This window comes from Dipodomys spectabilis, unplaced genomic scaffold (assembly GCF_019054845.1).
Source record: "Dipodomys spectabilis isolate Male_0828 unplaced genomic scaffold, ASM1905484v1 ptg000163l, whole genome shotgun sequence".
NCBI lineage: Eukaryota > Metazoa > Chordata > Mammalia > Rodentia > Heteromyidae > Dipodomys > Dipodomys spectabilis.
In genome coordinates this window covers 12296118-12313170 of record NW_024870840.1, presented here as the reverse complement: position 1 = coordinate 12313170, position 17053 = coordinate 12296118, and the positions used below count along the sequence as shown (strand labels likewise).

Sequence of the window (17053 nt, the reverse complement as noted above, 5' to 3'; positions counted from 1 at the left end):
GAAATTTTGCCTCTGGAAGCCTCTTATTAGTTTTTTCTGTTATTAATGTAAAAAAATAAGTGCTTGTACATTATAATAACTTGATAAACCTGTTTTGTGTAAGCGAGGTTCAGGGGACAGATGAATAGAGACAGCAATGGTGAGTGAATACAGTCAAAATACTCACAGTATATATGCAAAAATGGAGCTAGGTAATTTGCTCCATGGCTTTATACTTTAATAGGCTACACTCAGGAAAATGTATGCAGCAAAACATCAGTTGTTACACCTCAGATTATACATAAATCTTTCACAATATTTCACAGGTCTAAAGCAATTTCATACTGAATTATGCAAACAAGATTCCTAAAAATGTGTGCCTCTATCTCCACTGGCATGATAAATGAAACCTAAGAATGGAGGGAATAACTAAGGACTTTTGTTCTTAGAGGAAACTGTCTCTATAGTACACACTGAGATAATTTTGTAGCTCAGACTATTATTTTTGCAACCACTTATAAAAGACATATTTGTAAAAAAAAAAAATTAACAAAATGATCACCAGGAAGCTGAAACCTGCTTTGTGTGAGGGAGATTCAGGAGACAGATGAATAGAGAAAGCAATGGTGAGTGAATACAGTCATAATACTCACAGTATATATGCACAAATGGAGCTAGGTAAGTTGAGGGGATGGGTGGGGTTGGGGGTGATTGGGGGAGGAGAAAGATGGAAGAGCTGATATTGATCAAGATGCATTGTGCTCATAAATCAGCATATTGAATCGAAACCCTTCTGTACAACTCTTTAAAGATAATAAGCATAAATTTAACAGAAGGGCACACTTATTATTAAGGTCATTGTCTAGCTGTAGTATGATCTCTCTTTTTTATTGTAAAAGTGAGGTACAGAGGAGTCACAGTTACGTAAGTCAGGTTTTGAGTACATTTCTTTTGAATGTGCTCATTTCCTCATTTTCTTCCCAGTTTTTTTCCCTCCCGGCTCCTCCGCTCCCCAATTTGTATCATTCATTTCCAACATCGTGTCTAGTGGGTATCACTGATGAATTAGTTTACGCTTTGTCCCACCATTTCTGTAATATGATCTCTACGATTTTCTTCAACTCCAATCTGATAAAAAGAAAATCATCATTAATATAAAACCATCCCAAGAGCACTAAAACTTAGTGCTTTAGGCTTTAGAGACTTCTTATCAAAGCACAGAATTCATGAAACAGGATTGCTTGTCTGTTATTTTGCAGTTACAGGTGTCAGTTTTAAGAAAAGTGAAAATGCAGAAAGATAACTTTTAGCCAGTGGATGGAACTGATTTTTTCCCCATGGCTCTAATGCCATCTCTTCATCTGTGAATATAACTTAACACTTTCATGGTAGCTGAAGACCACAGCCACAAAGGCAGTGGATGGAGAGAGCACAGGTAGGGAATTAGACCCTTTGAATATTTACATCAGGAGCCAGGCGCCAGTGGCTCACACTTGTAATCCTAGCTTCTCAGGAGGCTCAGATCTGAGGATTGCAATTCAAAGCCAGCCCTGGCAGGAAAGTCTATGAGACTTTCATTTCCAATTAACCACCAGAAAACTAGAAGTGGTGCTGTGGCTCAAGTGGTAGAGCATTAGACTTGAGCACAGAAAGGCTCAATGCCCAGGCCCTGAGTTCAGGCCCCAGGGCATGAAAAAAACTTCCATCAGATTGGGAAGGTAGTTGGAGTGAAAATCGAAGTGTACATACAATAGCCATTTCTGAGTATTAAACAAAGGTAGACTCACGTAGGAACTTCCCCATACCTGACTTGGCAGTGATCTAGGGTGGTGACTCCATACAAAAAGACGAACAATCCTATGAAAGCAGCCGGGAAGAGCATGCCGGTGTACCAGCCCAACCAGGCAAAATACAACCCAATCTTCTCTCCAAAGTACCGCCTGTTTGAGACACAACAGCTTGGAAATAGGGCAGCATGTACAGTTAGGTATTAGCAGGATGCAGTAGCGCTTGCCTGTGATCCTGACACGTGGGAGGAGGAAGTAGGAGGCTCATGAGCTTGAGGCCAGCCTGGGGCACAAAGGGAAGCTCTGCTTCGAAGCCCAGAATAAATGAATAAAGTTAGGCATTATAACAGTTTAGCCATTCTGCTCTGTAGTGACCTTTCTGGTAAAAGATAAGACCAGGTATACCGAGAGAAGAAAACATGCCCAAGGATAAGCCCCGAACTCCAATTTCTTCCCATACAACTCTACATCAGAAATAGAATTAGCTTCTCTGTAAAAGGACTCAATTATACATACACACTTGCTCTGAGAACAAAAAGTGGATTGGAGGGGCAGGAATGGGGCATGAGTCATGGTCCAGGTTAACTGGCAAAGGCCAGCAGGATTGACATAGAAGGTTCTGAGATGTAGTCAGATTTGAGAGAGGCGAGATCGTCTCTCTCAATGCCACCTGTTTGAAACACAACAGCCTTGAACATTAGAACAGAACAGGAGGTACATGAAATAGCTTTCTGAGATGGTCCACAAATTCCTTCTCCTCAAGCTTGGCTGTGTTTTTGTCTCTTCATTCTGGCCACATAAATCCTGTTCTTCCTAGGCTCAGTTCTATAGAGTGGTTCACAGGGCAGCTGGGACCCACCGCCATCCTTTCCCAGGTATGTGAATTGTTGCCAATTGTACAACATCTTTCCTTACCCTCACACCTTTCCCATCATTACACGTAGTCTGATACTTTTTTCTAATTGTTTCAACTCTAGAGACCACAGCATCCCCTTTGCCTTTTCCAACAATACTTAATAGTACTTGAAATATAATGGTCAATACATTAATACTCATTGACTAACTGCAAATGTTTTAATCAAAACATTGTGGATAGAGATGATTTGCCTGCAGCAACAATCTGTAATTTCTAATCAACGTAATCCTGTAATATGGGACTCAGGCTGGGAAGAGAATTCTTTCTTTCCCATTGTTTATCATGCATTGAATCTGGTCAAAGGAAGATGACCTCATTTCAGAAAACACTTTCTACTCACTCATAGCTTTCAGATGGTTTGTTGTCAACACAAAGAACAGGATGTAATTCATCAATGTCTTTGGAAAATGGGGAATACATAATTGGTAATAAAGTAACAAGGACTTGGACAGAAAGAACTACCCAGAAGGATAATATAGGAAGAGAGCTGTCTTCATTTTTCTTTCTTTTCTTTTTGTCTGTACTGAGGCTTTAACTCAGAACTTGGCCACTGTCCCTTCCACTCAAGGCTATTTTCTATCAATTGGGCCCCAAGTCCACTTCTGGATTTTTTGGTGGTTAGCAGGAGATAAGAGTTTCAAAAACTTTCCTTCCCAGACTGGATTCAAAACTCAATCCTCCTATCTCAGCCTCCGAAGTAGCTAGGATTACAGGTGTGAGTCACCAGCACTCAGTGACGGCTGTCTTTTACTTTCTTCCTTTGGGCTGATTTTTTTAAGACCAAGGTAGAAGTGAAACATATCCAGCTAGTGTAGGAAACTAGACATGACTTTCTTTCCATGAAGCCAACCATAATAACCAGTCTGTGAATAAATAATGAGATATCAGGACATAATGCTGCCATAGCAGAAGGTTGGACAAACGTCGGAGATTTAACAAAAAAACCCTTCTCCACTGCTCCTTTATCATAGATGAAAAGCCAACACACTCTTTGACATGCACATTTTTAAAAAGTCCTTACATGTTATTAATTTTAAATTAAAATAAGACTGCAATGGCTTGGATTGGGAATACCTTGTAGGTTCTATTTGCATAATATAGGTTGAGTATCTCTAATGATTGTTTCAAATTTCAGATGTTTTCCTTTGATTTTGTGATTTATTTACATGTACAGAATGAAGTGTCGAGACAAGACTCAAGTCATTTATGTTTCATATACACATATTGACATATGTTTCCATATTTTTAGTGTGTGTTACTATTGACTGTCACGTGTCCTTTGAGATCAGGTATAGAACTGTTCACTTGTTACAACGTATTAGTGCCCTAAATTTTAGGACTGAGAAGGATTTCGGATTTTTGGATTAGGAATGCTCAACCTTTAGTAAACCATGTTCTATTTTGTCAGTAGTATCTTCAAGCCCTGCTACTTCTCTACAGCCAGTATGTCCCTAACAGGCACACAGGTGCCCTGTTCCTCAGGGAGTCACAGGAGGCCTGGCCCACCTCCCGTACCCCTTCTTCAGCTCCTTCCAAGGGCCCTTTTGAAGGAAGCATTACCCTCATCACGGGACTGTCAGTCCACCTCTTCCTCTTGGAAGATACCAAATTAGAGCAAGGGCAATGTAGCTTGTTCCAGCTGAGAGACAGTGGGTGCTTATCATTCAGTGCTAACTTTATGTTTACAATTAGTTAGAGACTCACCTTACAAGATCCAAAGGCTGGTATTTATACCACACACCCCAGGAAGCCCAGCATTCATAGAGTAGATGTCGGTGATTTACTGCTCCATGGGTTCGAATGGAGTTTTTACTTCTGTAACTTCCCTGGAATGAGAACACCACTGTACATGAGTGAAACCCACCAAAACCAGGAGCAAACTCCATGCTTTTATGGAAGAAGTAACAAATGGAGTGACAGGAGACAAAGGGATCTTCTAGCCATCATCATTTTAGTTCTTCTAGACATCATTATCTTGCTGATGACGCCATTAAATACAAAGTAATTGCTTGCTAGAATAGGCAGGTTAGACTGAGTTCAAATTCAGTTCGGCTACTTTTTAGCTAGGTGATCTTGGACAATCTAAATTCTGAGCCTTGTTTGTCTAATCTATCAGGGAACTAATAAAACCATCTTATTAGATTTCTTCTATGGTTTGAATGGATACAGTGGTGAGTCTAAAGCCTATTCACAAGACTGGTTAATTCTCTTCCCTATTCCTCTCAAGAAAGGGAGATGTTGGAAAATGTCTTTGTCACATGGCATTATGGACATGGATATCCTAGAATGTAAAAGGAGAAAGCTCCCTGGAAATCCTAATCGTTAACATTGAATTCAGCTTCCTCATTCAACAAATGAGAAGCTGGGCTTTAGTGGCTCATGTCTGTAATCTAGCTACTTAGGAGGCTGAGATTTGAGGATAGGTTGGAAGCCAGCTCTGGTAGGTAAGTCTGTAAGACTCTTATCTCCAATTAACCACCAAAAAGCCAAAATTGAAGATGTTGCTCAAAGAGTAGAGTGCTTTGAGTGAAAAAGCTAGGGCACAGTGGCAGGCCCTGAGTTCAAGCTCCAATACTGGCACAAAATAAATAAAACATTGAGAAGACCAGGGGTTTGGGAGATGGCTAGTGAGTTCATGAAAATACTAGTCTTACATACAGGAAAGTCATCTACTGGAGGCAAACTAATTATTCAGGGTTACTAGGAAGTAATTTCTTACTGGAAAGAGCTCAGAACTGGGCATAAGGGAAATCAGATTTGTCACAGCTCAGCCATGCACTCAATGTGTGTCTTAAAAAAGGCTTAGCCATCCTCTAAGCCTCTATTTGAATTTTTAACCTGAAACCAGGGCAAGACCAGTTGTCGAAGCTTCCCACCTCTGAAAGGTATTTTGAGGCTAAATAATACAATCACATTAAACTAAGAGTAAAGAGTTAAAGGAGTAATGACATTATTACTGCTGCTGTTGTTACTCTTTTGGAGATTCTCTTCTCAAAGAATATAGGGCTTCCTTAGGGCATAGAAGCTCGAGGAAGTCTGTGGGTCGCTCTGTGGGTTTTGTTGCAGCATCTGTTCAGATACCTTCATGCCCACCTACCTGCTGGCACAGGGGCTTCTGCCCACTGGCCATTTCTTGGTCTTTGTCTTTTCTAAGGGCTGGGTCTGGGCATGGGGAGCCCTCAGTGCTCATCAAATCCCTTCTCCAGGCAATGCCAACTATTAATAGAGGAACCTAGCCATATGGCGCTGAGAATCAGGGCTTTTGTCATGAAAATGATAATAATTTCCCAATAAACATGAAGATTATACTCTTGAAAACCAAGGTATAGAATTCTGGGTTAATCAAAGATCTATGTGCAAGTGAAGGGTAATCCTAGTTAAATCTAGAAAAGTAATTTGTATCATAATGAATATGAATAAGGAGAATATCAATGTTTATACAACTTGGGAGTATGAGAACAGAACTATTCATTTTCTTCCTTTAAAAAAAATTACAAGCCAGGTGCTGGTGGCTCATGCCTTAATCCTAGCTACTCAGGATGCTGAGATCTGAGGATCACAGTTCAAAGCCAGCCAAGGCAGAAAAGTCCATGAGACTCTTATCTCCAATAAACCACCAGAAAACCGGAAGTGGCGCTGTAGCTCAAGTGGTAGAGTGCTTGCCTTGAGCTGAAGAGCTGAGGGACAGCACCCAAGGCCCAGAGTTCAAGCCCCACTATTATAAAAGAATAAAATAATATAAAATCACATGAATGTTCATTTATCTCCTGTGGTTGTCAGAGCTTTAGCCAAATGGCTTCCTCTCACTCTTTCCAGGAAAAGCGATAAATTTAAGTTATATATTATATATTATGTATTTCATGAACATTTGTCCCCGTTGTCTGGTGCCTATTTTTCAGTGCCTTTGTAATTACATGACTCAAAGCCCCTGAGCCATTCCTTAAGTATTTCTACAAGTATATAAAATGAGATCTATGTATAAACTGGTACTGGGAGAGGGATGGAAGAATGCAAGTAGACCCCCTGTGTTACCCACTGGACAAATTAAATTCATCCTGGACAAATGTCCTATGAGCAAATTAAATGAGTGGCTATGCCTAGAAACCAACTGCAGTGACAAGGAGTTGCAAGAAAGGGAAGGAGAAAAGAAGGGCACAATACCTCGTGAAGGGGAAAAGCAGCTTCATAGGAGCCATTGGTAAGCAAGCGATTCAGACCTAAGGCGACAAGCAAACCCACTTGAGTTAACGTTGAGCTTTCGTTTTTACAATGCTCAGTGTAAGAACAGTACTTTCAAAAGTGATTCAAACCTACTTGGGGATACCAACAGTTTAGAAAGAGCACTTTACTGTCTCTAGGAAGCGAGGGCCAATTGCTGTAAAATTGGATTTATTTCTAAATTTTAAAATACTGAATGGTCAAACACGGACTATATTTAAGGTATATACTGTGGTGGTTTGATAAGCATATTTATTGTGTCATGATTACCATAATCAAATTAGTTGACAACTAGCAATGCCCATACATCCCTAAAACTTGCATTTTATAACTTTTTTTTTGTCATGAAATATGCCCTTTGACCCACATCTCCTCATTTCCCCCACATCCCCCTGGCAGCCACCATTCTGTGCTCTGCCTTTTCTAAAAGTTTGACTTTCTTAGATAGTACACTAAAGCGAGATCACGTGGTATTTGTATTTGTGTGCCTCATTTAATTAACCAGATGTCCTCCAACTTCATCCATGTCATCATAAATGATGTTTTCTTCCTTGTATGGAATAATGTACAATAATATTCCATTGTACATATATTTACCACAATTTTTTCAATTCACCTGTCAGTAGACACATGGATTGTTTCTATCTTGGCTGAATGAACATGGAGGTTAATTTGGATATTAGCCAGAAGTGGGACTGTAGAATCATATGGTAATTTTGCTTATTTATTTATATATTATTATTATTATTAAGAAACTGCATTAGGATTCTTTTTTCTTCTCTCACAGCTTGTATGCTGTTGCTGATGTATACTTTACTTTTGTATACACTGTGAACTTCAAAATGTAATTTTATTATTTGGTTTAAATAGTTACTGTTAAAGAGACTAAGATAATATGAACGCTTACATATTTTTTTCAGGATTTTTCATGTACCTTGTAGACATTTTTTGGTAATGAGTTGGTTAATATATTAATTTTGTATTATTTTAATAAATATATATTGATACATGTAAATTTTTTGTGTGCCTTTGTATGTAGCATGTTTATATCTAAATTTTTTTGTGCCTTTGTATGTAGCATGTATTTCTTCTCTTACTGCATTCAATATTTTTCTTCTTCCTTATTATGGGTTTCAAACAAGCTGATCTTGGTTGTCTAGGTATATAGTTTTCTTCATATTTCATATCTTTCGTGTTTATTAAGTTTATTGATCTCTAGGTTTACAGTTTGCATCAAATTTGTAAATTTTTACCCATTAGGTTTTCTTGTTTGTTTTTTGCTTACGTGATGCTTAGGAATCGAACCCAGTGCCTCATGCATGCCAGGAAAGCACTCTACCACTGAGCTACCTTCCCAGCCCCTACCCATTAGTTTTTAACAGTTTTAGTATCATTGCCTGTGAATTTTTCCATCTGTGTAAACTATGGGTAGGTTCTTGTTGACTTCTTCTTCTCCTTATGGAACATAGTTTTCTTTTTATTTGCATGTCTGATAAGCTGGTTAGATGTCAGGCACTGTCATTCTCTCTTTTGGGGAACAGAAATTCTTACAAATGTTCTTGAGCTTTGTTCTGAGACATAGCTCAGTTACTTGGAAAAGGGGTGATCTTTTTCTAGTTTTCACATGTGTTAGGCAGGAATTGTTTAGTCTAATAGCAGGTATTTTTCACCAATGAAACCAGACGCTTCCTCATTGATCGGTGAGTAACGAATTATTTTATTTTCACAGGGAATCCGGTTGGATGCTCTTTCTTTGGCCATGGGTAATTTCTTGCCGTGTATGCCCCAACTGATACTCCATGAACACCTGGTGGGTAGGAGTGGAGTAGCTCTTCAGATGTTCAAGGTTCTATATCTGTGCAGCCTTTCGTCTAGTAAGGATAGCTGTTTTTGGTTTCTCATTGTTTAGTAAGGTCTTTAAAATAGTTATTTCATATACTTTAATCTTTTCTTTCCTTTTGGGTTGTTTCAGGTGGAAAAGTAAATCCTTTGCCTGTTCTTGCACGTTGGCTAAGAATGAAAGTTTAATGTGTTTCAGATCAAGATTTCTGATGCTTGTTAAAATAAACTTCAAAGGATATGATTCGGTTGATATCTCTCAAGTAGCTTCTAAGGTCAATGCTACCTATACTTTAGATCCTGATCAGGACCAATGGTTTATCTGACCTGGAAAATGGCACCTGCCCTTACACCTAGCTTTTATTGGTAAAAGGTCAACCAGTTCCTAAGTACTTTTCATCAGAGTCACATATTGATATGTCAAGCTGATTCACATTAACATGAGCTAAGAAGGTATTAGTAGAGATTTATATTTTGTCTACAGAAAGCCCTTAATAAATGACTGTGTAATGAATGCAAAAATTATTGATTATGCAGAAAGGTCTGATTTCTCCAAACCTCTGATGAGAATTTCACTTATTAAGAACTTTCAAACATCCTAGATTCTAGAAAAATAAGATTCACAAGGACCCAATAAAAGACTCTGACGATAATGTTTGTAAATTTGTCATAAAAATTTGTCCAAGTCTCGCAAAATGAGAAAAAATAGCTAATATTTAACTCTGCCATTTTACTAACTTCACCTTGAATGATTTTTTTTTTTTTGTTTTCAGTTGTGGGGCTTGAACTCTAGACCTGGGTACTGTCCCTCAGCTCTTCAGCTCAAGGTGAGCGCTTTACCACTCGAGCCACAGCACCACTTCCAATTTTCTGGTGGTTAATTGGAGATAAGAGTCTCACAGACTTTTCTGCCCGGGCTGGCTTTGAACCATGATCTTCAGACCTCAGCCTCCTGAGTAGCCAGGATTATAGGCATGAGCCACTGGCATCTGGCTACCATGAATGATTTATTGTAGGCATACATATAGTTAAATAAATACATTTATTGAGCTAATAATTGCAATTTTGCCAGGATTTTTCCAGGGTTGATTCTCACTGTTGTAATAAAATCAAGTGAAGTTGAAAATTTACACATAGTGGCAGTTTATCCTCCACTGAGATGCCTGGGTGAATCAAGTCCACAAATCACTATTTTTATGTTATTTCTAATCAATGCTGACTCATGGATGGTGATAATTTCAAGAAAGAATTCCAGGCAGAAAATAACACTGGACAAACATTAATTCTATCAAGAAGTTAAATTTCCTGCTAACATGTTCCTTTTTAATTTATTAAACCAAAGATGACAATTAAAGCAGTAGATTAAAGATCAGTGGTAGTTTAACTTCAAATGTTTCTGCATAGTGCACGATCCTGAATTAATAATTTATTCTGATTGATTGGTTTATTCTAATGAAACACTTTCCATTTCATCCTTACCAATTTTCAAGGCACTGAAGTCCTTGAGTAGAATCCTTCATTCATCGTTCGAGGGAATCTTTTACAAAGACTTCTTCTGACTAGCACCAAAACTATACTTTCAGGTCTCCTTCAGAACCCCCAAAACTCACAATCTGTGCCTTTTCTTTCCCTTACATCTTCTCTTAACTAGTTGTAAAAGAGCCTATAATTAAAGATAAAAATATTCTGTATACCAATTGTTAGATGGTCTTGCTGTATGCAGTTTCTGATTATTTAAGGATACTGATAATGAGACATAAATTGTGTCAAAAAGATCAATTAATTTCAATAAGCACTTATTAAGCTCCTTCTGTATGCTAGACACTATGCCAGACAAAGACACTACAAAGATGAACAAGGCAGATATCAGCCTTTGAGCTTATGATCTAGACTGGTAGCAAGATTCTCAATACACTCTGTTTTAAGTTATGAGGTACACTATAAATGATCATACTAACCTCAGTGAAGGCACTGCTTTTTTGAATTAATTACATTTTCAATGAAATAACAGAGCAAACTATAATCATAATTTCACATTCTCTCACCTATTTTCTAGTACTTCCATAATATAATGTTAACTGAAAAAGAAGTATGATTGAAAGGCATAGATAAGCCAAGCTCTGGTGGTTCACACTTGTAGTCCAAGCTACTCAGGAGGCTGAGATCTGAGGTTCATGATTTGAAGCCAGTCTAGGAAGAAAAGTTCATGAGACTCTTATCTCCCATTAACCAGCAAAAAAGCCAGAAGTGGAGATGTGGCTCAAGTGGTAGAGGTGCAGCCTTGAACACAAAAGCCAAGCAAGAGTTAGAGGTCCTGAGTTCAAGTCCCAGTATTGGCACTAGAAGAAAAATAAAGAGAGAAAGCAAGGAAGGAACGAAGGAAAGGATGAAGGAAGGAAGGAAAAAAGAAAGAAGTAATATAAAGCATAACCCAAACCTGTTTTCACAAACCATACCACAGAATAAGGAATTAACATTTTAAAAAGAGCTGATAGTGGAATTATTTAGGAAATAACAGCAGTTTTCTGTAGGTGATAGCTTTATATAATGTCATTGATAGTAATCCAAGTTAATAAAAACAGTTGTATATAAACAAATCTGAAATAAACACTTCAAAAATAAGTGGCATAGAAATTCAGAAGAGGGGAGAATTTTTCTGAGCTGGAATCGTCACAGAGACTCTATGAAGAGTGCATATCTCAAAGATGGAGGACTGTTCCTGAGAACATAGAGTAAGTTCAACTATCACCAATCCAAGTTAAGAAAGACCTGTAGTAGGTTTGATTACATCTAACTCACTTGCATCTAACTCAATAGAACATTCTAGATGTATCAGACCTGAATGAGGTAAGCTATCTATTTCTCTCTATTTTACTTTATTCAGCTTGGGATCAAAGTAGTTTTGTGTGTTTTCTTTCTTTCTTCTTTTTTTTGGCAGCTTCTTTATGCTAGTGACTCATACTGAGCTTGCATTCAGCTCTACTGTCTGAATCCCAAGTCTGTTCCTCTCACTATGCTGTTGAGCAACATTTCTCCCACACTGTACTGGGGCAGTTGTTTTACTGAATCTAAGTGTAGGATTATCCATTTACAAACTGTTAAATGTTGTCTTGCTGGTTTTGGCTGAGATTTCTGGCCTGACTCCAATGATGAACTCATTTGAATAGGTCCTTCCTGCCTAACCCCATCTGAAATCTTGACCGAGAGTCCATGTAGCTGTGTGTCAGTTATCATTTTGTGGCTTCTTCGCTCTAAGATGGACCTTCATTGCCTGATTTGCAGTAATAGAGTTGGACTTTGTAAATATTTTCTATTGTCAGATGAGATGCCATTAAATTCTGTAAGGGCACTGAGGGCACTGGAGGCACACTGGTGGAGTTGAGGATTTCTCTTCTGGATACCATTGTGCTTTTTTCAACAGGCTTTGATAGTACCCGCTTCTACTGCAACCAGATCCCACAGTATGGCTGCTGGGAATCAGGACACGATGCTCCCAAGGAGCCTTTTTCCTGGTGTCCCCTGTGGGGACAGATCACTGCTGCTGGTACACAATCTCCCAAAGAGTAACTTTCCCAGAACCTATCCAGAGAGCATCACTCCAGGAAGCAAGATCTACAGAAGTCCCCAGAAAACCTCTCTCCTCTGGCAGAACTCCTGGGAACAGTCTGGATCACAGCTTTGTTGGGAACATCTCCTAATTTCTACTCTTCTTCTACTATTCAGAGGTCTACTTACAACCTTGACTAGTTGCTGCTGCTTCCAATCCCCTATTTATTTATTTTAAACTCTCCTTGTTCAGCTTATGGGTGACTCACTCTTCATTAGATCCTGGCTGAGTCAGGTCATTACTGAAAAAATTAACTGCGCTGGGACAGAGATAACAAAGGCACCTAAGCATTCTGATGCAGAGCTTGTTTAATAAAGGCAGGAAATTTGGTAGTGTAATATAGAAAGATTCTCAGAAAAATGCCTAAAATATAAATTGTGGTGGACATTTACGGGGAAAGATGAGTGCGTGTAGAAATGATTTATGTATGACAGCTCATTTTCGGTATGGGCATCTCCCCTCTGCCTAGAATACTCTCTCCCTCCAACTTTCCACACTGACTTTTTACCAGTCAGTACGCCATTCAAATTTCAGCTTCTCAACGAATCTTTCCTTGACCGGTACCTAATCCAGATTAGCTTTACAAGTCTCTGTTTCAACTTCTTCATGTCGTTTATTTACTTACTTTTCCCCTTCTTAAATACAAGTTCTAGGAGAGAATTGTGTTCTACTACCTAAGTGCTTGTTCAGTGTCTGGAACACACTAGGTGGTCTATAAATATCTGCTCTGAACTGACAAAATTTCTCTATGATCTTCTATAAATGGGGTGGTATACTCTTTAAAGATGTTGAAGGAGGACTCTGAAAATTTTACATTTGTGCACTATCTGTGCAGGAAGTAGAGTTTTTTAAAAAAAAATAAATGGCTAAGTATTTCTATAATTGCTATACACTGGAAAAAAAAAACAGGAGGAGAATGTAATTCCTCAATATCAAATGCAGTTTGTAACACTAATATAGTACTTACCTATTTTGTTTTTTCCTTCTTCATACTTTATTCTTTGTAAAATATGATGCACAATTCTACTTCTTGTGGCGTTGTTGAAGAAAGTGTCTTTGTTGTGTATGATGAAGCTGTGCACACACACATTGAAAAGACAAGTTGAGGATTACTTGAGGTGAAAGATTCTGTTCGTTAGAATTTGGTGCTGCTCAGGTAGAACTGCCCTGGAACCTCATGAGAGAACCCAGAGCTCACACCAGAACATGAAGCTCACAAGTCTAAGTCGTTTTTGTCCTCAGAATTCTGAACATTTACCTTATTATGTCAGAAAGGACTTGGACCTAAATGAAATTAACATACCCTAAAACAAACTAATAGCAAGCCTAGGTCTTATATTTTATTTTTGTCAGCAAAGTCACTAAATAAATTCAACTAAAAATCGATTCTGAGTTCATCTCCTCTTTTCTTTTATCCTGCTCCCTCCTATGTCATAATCATATGTTTCCCCAGGAATTTTAAGATTGAACTGGCATGGGTGGTCAATGGGAGGTCCATCTTAACTCATGTTGATATTTCAACTCTTTTCCTTGCTTGCTTACATTCTTTTCTGGATGACCTTTTATTTTTAGAAAGCATACATGCAAGATTCCTTTCTCTCTCAGCCAGTTTGTCAAGCTTGTCAAGGGCATACACAGATACAAAGACACAAAGACACAGACACACAGACACAGACACAGACACAGACACACACACACACGTACCCCACTGGCCTTTCTGGAAGTTGTTTCTACCTTAAGGAGACGCTTTTCCAGATAACAGAGATACTAGGACTATGTGATCCAGCAGAATGTGGCTCTTCCCTTCCCACCAGTGTGCTTAAGACTATTAGCAATCCTGTGTCATTACTTTAGGAACTGTTTCTCCTGTAAGGTGGTAGCCAAGCAAAGGCATATAAATCAACATTAATTCACCACTGCCTCCAAATCCAGCTCTGACCTCATTTCCCCAGTAATTTACTTTCCACCCCTCCAACTATACTTCTGCCCCTCTCAAAATTAGGACTCTCTCTTCTGTGCTATTTCTCTTGTAGGCAGATCAGTTTTCTGATGATTTGGTATTAACATTTATATCTTTTCATTTCTTCATCAGATGTTCATAGAGGACACTCACTCTAGTAGAACAGATGAAATCCTCACCCTTGAGCAGCTTAGTCTAATGGAGAAGACAGACCATGAAGGAAATGAACACAATCCTATGTCAGAGAAGGGCAGAATCAATCTTTCATGCCTCTTCTCTCCCATAAAATGGGACTGACACAAGGTGAAAGGCTGAATCCTAAATCCTATAGCCCAAGGATCTAGCGAGTAAGCAGTACACAGGTGCGTGAGGTCCTGGGAGTTTGCACTGGGAAAACTGCTTCCAGAATATAGATTCTCAACCATTTGTCCAAATGGTAAGTGGAAGAGCTAGAACTGGTCTTGAGAAAGGGAAATCCAGGTCTGGGGTTCTGTTTGGGAACAGAGTTGGGAATGTGAGTTTAGGATATCAGACAAAAGAGAGAGAAAATTAGAAGACAAATACATCATAGAAACAGGTCCCTCAGTGAAGTGCTTTCTTCCCTACTTTTCCTTCTCCAGGAGCCTCTGAAGAAAGTAATATGTGTTGGTAGCTGAGCGATAAATTCTGTGTGAGTGAGTCGATGAAGAAACCCAGCATTTATGCCGCACTTTTCTCTCAATTTTTCTAAAGATATTTTGTGACACCCAACAGAAAGTGGGATTTCATAGGCTGCATTACATTGAATGTGGTTCTTTTCATTTTATCCTTTTCTGTCTCTTTTCACCTTATTTGAAACAGGCCTTTACCTTTTAATGCTGAATAAAGATGTCATAAAGAAATAGACAACAAATAAAAATTCTGTTCAGATGATCACCGGGAGCTGATAAGCACAGGTATTGTTTGATGTGACGATCCAGAGCTAAGTGCCCCTGTCTCTCTTTCTTCCATTAAATGCTTTTCTGCTTCCTTGCTTCCTTCTCTTTTTATGGCACTGTTTTATATCTCCTGAGCATGTGTAATAGTTCTCTATAATAAGTACCCCATAAAAGTTTCCACATTCTGTTTCTTTCTTTCTTATTTCTCGGTTGTACCTGGTGTTTGGTTCGTCTCCTGTGTGAACAAGCATGGCTGGCATGTGCCAAGCAGTTTTCTTTTTTATTTTTTTTTTAAAGTGATTTTTTTTTGGTCGGTTGTGGGGCCTGAACTCTGGGCCTGGGCATTGTCGCTGAGCTCTTCAGCTCAAGGCTAGTGCTCTACTAACAGCCACAGTGCCACTTCTGGCTTTTTCTGTTTATGTGGTGCTGAGGAATTGAACCCAGGGCCTCCTGCATGCAAGGCAAGCACTCTACCACTGAGCCACCTTCCCAGCCCTGCCAAGCAGTTTTCTAATGCCTTAGTTACATACAGATTCATCCAGTCCTTCCAACAAACCACAGGTAAGGGCTGATGAGTCCCATTTCTCAGAGGGGTTAAGGATGTGCCCAAAGTCATTCAGCTAATAAGAGGCAGAATCCGGATTTGAATGCAGGCAATCTGGCGGCAGAGGCTTTTCTCTTAGACACCCTACTTTTTTTTTCTTTCCATAAATCAGAAATATCCTGACACCTGAAGCTGGCTCTCCTTGAGGTAAGGCCAAGAGGAACTCTGTCTGGAATGTCTTTTATGTTTCCACTCACCCTTCAAAGCTTGTCTCAGAGTTGGGCGCTGATGGATCATGCCAGTAATCCTAGCTACTCAGGAGGCTGAGATCTGAGGATCATGGTTCAAAGCCAATCTGGGCAAGAAAGTCCCTGAGACTCTTATCTTCAATGAACCACCAGAAAACCAGAAGTGGAGCTGTGGCTTACAGTAGCAGAGTGCTAGTTTTGAGCAAAAGAACTCAGAGACAGCTCCCAGGCCCTGAGTTCAAGCCCCATAATAAAAAAAAAGACAGAAAAAGAAAAAGAAAGCTTGTCTCAGGCAATATTCCCTCGGAGACTTCCCCTTCCCCACCCATACACATGGGAGGCAGTAAGGTGTTATGAAGAGAAAGCCAGCCATAGGGTATTGATGAGGAAGACCTTTGCCCTTGGTGTATTCAACAGTACCTCCAAAGTAAGACAGCTGTGTCTATCTATATTCCAGATTTGCCACTTACTGTGTGGTGCTGGACCATCCCTCAGCTTTTCTGGGCCTGCTCTTGGTTTCATCATCAGGACAATGAGACTGTCATTTTATGCTCACAGGGTTTTGTATAATCAGGTGATATGACAAGCCATGCTGAGACCACTGCTTGGCTATTAGGAAATGCCCAGTGAGTTTCATCATTATTGCTGCTTCTACCATAGAACTCATGTGTGGTATACATATACAATAGCATCCTACTCATCTACCAGAAAGAATGAGATTGTACCATGCTGAAGCAAATGGAAAGACTTGGAGAAAATAGTATTAAGTGAAGTAAGCCGGGCTCAGACAAACACAGATCACATCTGTGGTAGCTAGAATGTACTTATACATCTACAAGTAAACACACTGGGAGGTATGCAAGTGGTTATTAATGAATTAACAGATGTATAAAAGATTCTAGGGAGAGCTCAACTAGTATAATTGTTTAGAAAGCCTAAGTCAAAGCCCCCCAAAAATAAGTACCAGGAAATGGATACTTGCAAGAGGCGGGAAGTGAGACCGAGGAGCTTGATGAATGAAGGGGGTCGAATGTAGGC

General features: G+C 39.2%; 1 protein-coding gene across 1 annotated transcript in view; it reads right to left on the bottom strand.

Annotated features, from left to right (window-relative positions):
• Positions 1-17053, bottom strand: part of Ano4 (anoctamin 4) — a 337519-nt gene that overhangs the window by 61294 nt on the left and 259172 nt on the right. Inside the window, exons 10-13 of the mRNA XM_042693158.1 lie at positions 13314-13420; positions 6844-6899; positions 4387-4508; positions 1785-1919 (exon numbers count right to left, since the gene is read on the bottom strand). Coding sequence (XP_042549092.1) covers positions 1785-1919; positions 4387-4508; positions 6844-6899; positions 13314-13420 — 420 coding nt within the window. The remainder of the gene's footprint in view (positions 1-1784; positions 1920-4386; positions 4509-6843; positions 6900-13313; positions 13421-17053) is intronic.